Here is a 5000-nt window from a genome sequence, read left to right as displayed (position 1 = left end):
AAGCACTTTCAGCATGTGTTTAAAGTAGGCTAGTGTTGTCACGATACCAAAATTATTGTTTCGATACCGATACTGAGTCAATAATGACTTTTTCGATGCTTTTTCCAATTTTAGTTGATTTGGTGTTTAATCACCTTATATTGAATATTTTGTGATCATTCACACCAGTGGCCATCCAAGATTCTGCTTGACCCTCCACACACAATCTGCATAATTACTAGTAGCTACAAATGTTTAGTCATTTGTGTACTGATTTAGCTATCTTTAATGTGGTGTGTAGGAGTGCGCATAGGTGTGTGTAATTGAGTCCCTGTCTCTTTAAGAAATACGTGAGGGTAATTAGGCTTCAGTCTCTCACGGTTTTATTCTTGAGAAAATAAGTTGGATATAGTGCATGATGACAAGGATATTTCATTAGATAAAATACATGTTAATAAAACTAACAAGTCGAAGAAAATCTTTCTGGGATCATAAAAGAGATGAGTGTCTTGCAATGCTCTCCAGATGTAGCCTACAAGTTAGCCAAGGTTGCATAGCTTATTGCTGACATTGAACCCAACAGTAGGCTAAGCCTAAATTACCTAAATATCATAGCATAGGTAGGTGCGCAACAAACTTGAGAAGTGTGCACAAACGAACTTGATATTAGGCTATTATTGTGTTGCTGCTATGCAGCCACATCAGCACTTAAACTAACAGCCATGTATTGCTGGTTATGGCATGACCGCTAATAACGTGTGTGAGAGCAGAAAAGACGCGCAGGCAGGCTAGGGGAGCAGAGCAGGGAGGGACTAGAAGCATGCCTTGTGGACACGCACGCATGTTACTTCAAAAGAACACACGGACATTATTATTAATAATTATTATAAATCAATCCGCGGATCATGTGTGTGCCGAACCGAAGATACTGATCCGAACGGATCACGGATCAATGATGATCCGTTGCACCCCTAACACACGCACACACACACACACACACGCACACACACACACACACATGCACACACACACACAAACATACCGACACACCGACACACCGACACACACACACACACACACACACACACACACACACACACATAATCAGAGAGAAACACACACACACACACACACACACACACACACACACACACACACACACACATAATCAGAGAGAAACACGCACACACACACACACACACACACATACACAGACTCTGTGATACTCACTGTTCTCCGAGAGCTCTATGATGTAGTGGAGAAGGGGGCTGTTGCCGTCGAAGGGCCGCACCCAGGAGAGGTGCACCGTCCGGCTGTCCGTGGCGTTCAGCGCCGCCTGCAGGTTCCGGGGGGAGTGGGGCAGCTCACTGCAACACACACACACACACACACACACACACACACACACACACACACACACACACACACACACATACACACAGACACAGAGAGGTCACACAGAGGTCAGGGGTCAAGCAGAGGTCAAACAGCCGTCAAAGGAATACACACATGCCTCGCTGTAAGAAGATAAATGTTTGAGGCCATGAGAGAGAGAGAGAGAGAGAGAGAGAGAGAGAGAGCGAGAGAGAGAGGGGGAGAGAGAGAAGACAGCAACTGAGTGGACGCTGAAAGGCTATAAAGGGGTGGAGGCCGGGAGATTGCTATTGGGTGAAGGATGGATAAAGGGAAAAAAGATAAATAGAGAGACAGATAGAGAGGCAGTATGAGAGAGAGAGAGAGAGAGAGAGAGAGAGAGAGAGAGAGATAGATGGAGAGAAGCAAAGGAGCTAGAGACGGGCACACTGGATCGTTAACGTGTTGCACACCTCATTAACACGCCCCCGGCTGCCTTCACCTTTGACCTCTGCAATTTGCTGGGCGGTAAACACCAGCCGTGCATTACAGGGCATTACAGACGCACCATAACAGGACGGTTGAAACACTGACAGGGCACAACCCAAATGGAGTTATTCTTACTGTGTTATAGCTAACCCAAAAGGAGTTATTTTACTGTGTTATAGCTAACCCAAATGGAGTTATTCTTACTGTGTTATAGCTAACCAAAATGGAGTTATTCTTACTGTATTACAGCTAACCAAAATGTGCTATAGCTAAGCCAAATGAAGTTATTCTGAGTTATAGCTAACCCAAATGTGTTATAGCTAACCTAAATGGAGTTATTCTTACTGTGCTATATCTTACCCAAATGGAGTTATTCTTACGGTGTTACAGCTAACCCAAATGTGTTACAGTTAAACCAAATGAAGTTATTCTGAGTTATTCTTATTGTGTTAAAGCAACCAAATGCTATAGTTAACACTAGAAGCGCCGCGCCGTTCTGACCCACTTATACCTAGAAGCGCCGCGCCCCGGTCATTTGACCGCTTTGACGACCTACTAGAAGCGCCGTGCTGTTGTGAACTACTTAAAGCGCGGCGAGGCGGTCAAATGACCGCTGAGTCCTTAGACTGGGAGGCTGTTACTTACACCCAATGATCGCTAGATGGCGCTTCGTGCACGAATCAAATCGTTTGGTCATAAATTCAGTTTGCACTAAGCCATGTATCATTCGTGTCAGACCGTGTTGTTGATAGTCTGTGGTTGTTTCATTATGACATACAGCACGTTCGAGTTATCTGTTCATTTATTTGTGTTGATTTGTGTTGTTTGAGGTAAAAACTCTGGAAGAGTTCTTGAACAAACCTTAAGCAAACTTGACTTTCAACTAAAATGCTCTAAAAGTGAATGGGTGGCTGGTTCCAATTCACTCCCCAAATTCATTTCTATTCATTTAATAGGTATATAGGCTATAGCCTATCTGTTTGCGCCGCCGAAAATGAACAGTCTGCCGACAATGAACAGTCTGGTTTCAATTACACAGTAGCCTAGCCAGGATTTCAGGCCGCATTTTACAGGCTACCGTGGCTTTCTAAAACAATTTTTATTCATTTAGGGAGAAGCATCTTATAGGGTCTAGCTACATCGGAGGCAGGGAGATAGAGAGCTATGCTGAGCAGAAAGATATTCTCCGTTTTGTGAATGTGTATGATATGTTTGCGATGTCTGCTGAAAAAAAGCTATAGGCCTATTGTTTCTACAATTTAAGCTAACGTCTACGTGAATTCGAGATTCAGCATTGATACACACATTTTAACCAAAATTGTAAGGAGAACGGTAGCCCACTGGTCAGAGCTTCTGCCTCACATCCAAAGGAATGTTGGTTCGATCCCCGACTTGTTCATGGCGGAAGTTCTTTTAAGCAAGGCATCAATAAATATAGGCTATATTCTATTTTTTCTATTCACACAATTCACAAACATTCTGAAACGCGCATATGCGATGAAACATGATTGCGTATTCTTCCACGAGTTGCCTAAAAAGCCATGCCTACAGCCTAGCCTATGCACAGAGAGAGGCGGTGGGGGTGGGGAGGCAGTTAATTGTCCTCGATGCGCGGTGATGTCTGTAGTAGCCTAGCCTAGACGAGTGTATGGGGGAGGGGGAATGATCGGTTTCAAATAGGCTATGTTGCAATGGATAGTGTGTTATAGACCCCGAAGCCATTTGCTTTGAGAATAACGGCTGGCTGATGAAGTAGGCCTAGGCCTAGTTGGCTGGCTAGCTGGCCCAGCCAAAACCTAAATGAGGCTGCAGCCGCCAAAGCTTTCATGACTGATCATGGCAGTTGCCACTTCATGTCTACAGATGTCTATATTGTACTAGATCTCAACACACAATGTTATTGTATTGTTTTGGACAACGTTCTGCACGTTTCACTTCAATGTAGACTGCATGCGTTGTGAACAGGAAAGGAAACGGTGGAAGTCGCATCACGGACTTCTGTTTTGTTCTGTAATACCTCTATAATATCCTCTAGCCGCTATAGTAGGCTATTTCTATAGCAATCTTGTAGTACTTCTGTAGTATATCCCAATTTACTATAGTATTCCTATAAGATTCCTGCAATATTTAGTCCCAAAATACTATAAGATTCCATAGTAGCCTACTTTTTCGTAAGGTAGCCTAATAACCTATCGCGTTCAATGTTGTAAATCCGTCTGTTCCAGAATAGCCTATTTGGTTCATATCATCAATCTTTGGTTTTGGTGTTTGTGCAACCTGGCCCTGAAGATTTAACAAAAGTTTGACTAGACCTACGTAGGAATTAGGAAAGTATGTAAGGCGAGATCAAGATTAGGCTACGTTGTTTGCTTCTTTCCCCCATGTCTATCGTAGCAACGAGCACAATAATGATGTGGTGTGTCCAGGGAAAATCTCATGTAGCCTAATTTCTAGGCTCGTTTATTTTTCGCGTGTCTCTATGATATAATTATTTTTAGATGCAAAAAGTCTAACTGGCTTAGTCAAAGTTTGTCAGGTGGCAGCTCAATTTGGCTCAGACAATTATTGGCTGGCGAAATTATTTTTCGTTAGGCTAATGGTAAACAGTATTGTGATTCATCCGTTTATTTCAGATAGTTTGTTATGAAAAACCATTAACAAAAAATAATTGTTCGTCGACGTTGAAAAACAGTCTAAGAAATCAGTCTATATAAGCTACATTTTTTCGCTCATGCCAAGATGCGAACCCAGGTCTCCCACGTCGTCGTCGAGAGAGTTACCGTTGTGCCACTGAATGAATGCACCGTAATTGATTGGAAATAGATATTTTTGTCCAGCAAATATGTAAGAAAATGCTTATATATTAGTCTGGGCTTTAAAAGATAGCCTACAAATAGAAGATAAGATACAACTATGAATGTACATAGGCATACGCGCCCTACGTACATAAATAGGCTTCGACGAATGTCAGCTGAAAATATTTTTTACACACGTAGGCCTGCCTAATAGAACAACGTCGCAGAGCAACGTTTTCAAAACAAACTCGCATTTTACCACTGTAAATCGCCTCCATAGACTAGGCTATGCCATGTAGGCTAAATGAAAAATAGTTATTGAAATAAATCACATATATAATACATATTGCACATATACAAACTATATGTTTTATGGTAAAATAT

At 42.3% G+C, this 5000-nt stretch overlaps 1 protein-coding gene across 1 annotated transcript in view; it reads right to left on the bottom strand.

Moving 5' to 3' along the window:
• sdk1b (sidekick cell adhesion molecule 1b) overlaps positions 1-5000 on the bottom strand; it is a 189157-nt gene that overhangs the window by 739 nt on the left and 183418 nt on the right. The window contains exon 15 of the mRNA XM_062534401.1: positions 1210-1346. Coding sequence (XP_062390385.1) covers positions 1210-1346 — 137 coding nt within the window. The remainder of the gene's footprint in view (positions 1-1209; positions 1347-5000) is intronic.

Source organism: Sardina pilchardus, chromosome 1 (assembly GCF_963854185.1).
Source record: "Sardina pilchardus chromosome 1, fSarPil1.1, whole genome shotgun sequence".
NCBI lineage: Eukaryota > Metazoa > Chordata > Actinopteri > Clupeiformes > Clupeidae > Sardina > Sardina pilchardus.
The sequence above is the reverse complement of the archived record's forward strand: the minus strand, read 5'-3'. Positions and strand labels throughout refer to the sequence as shown.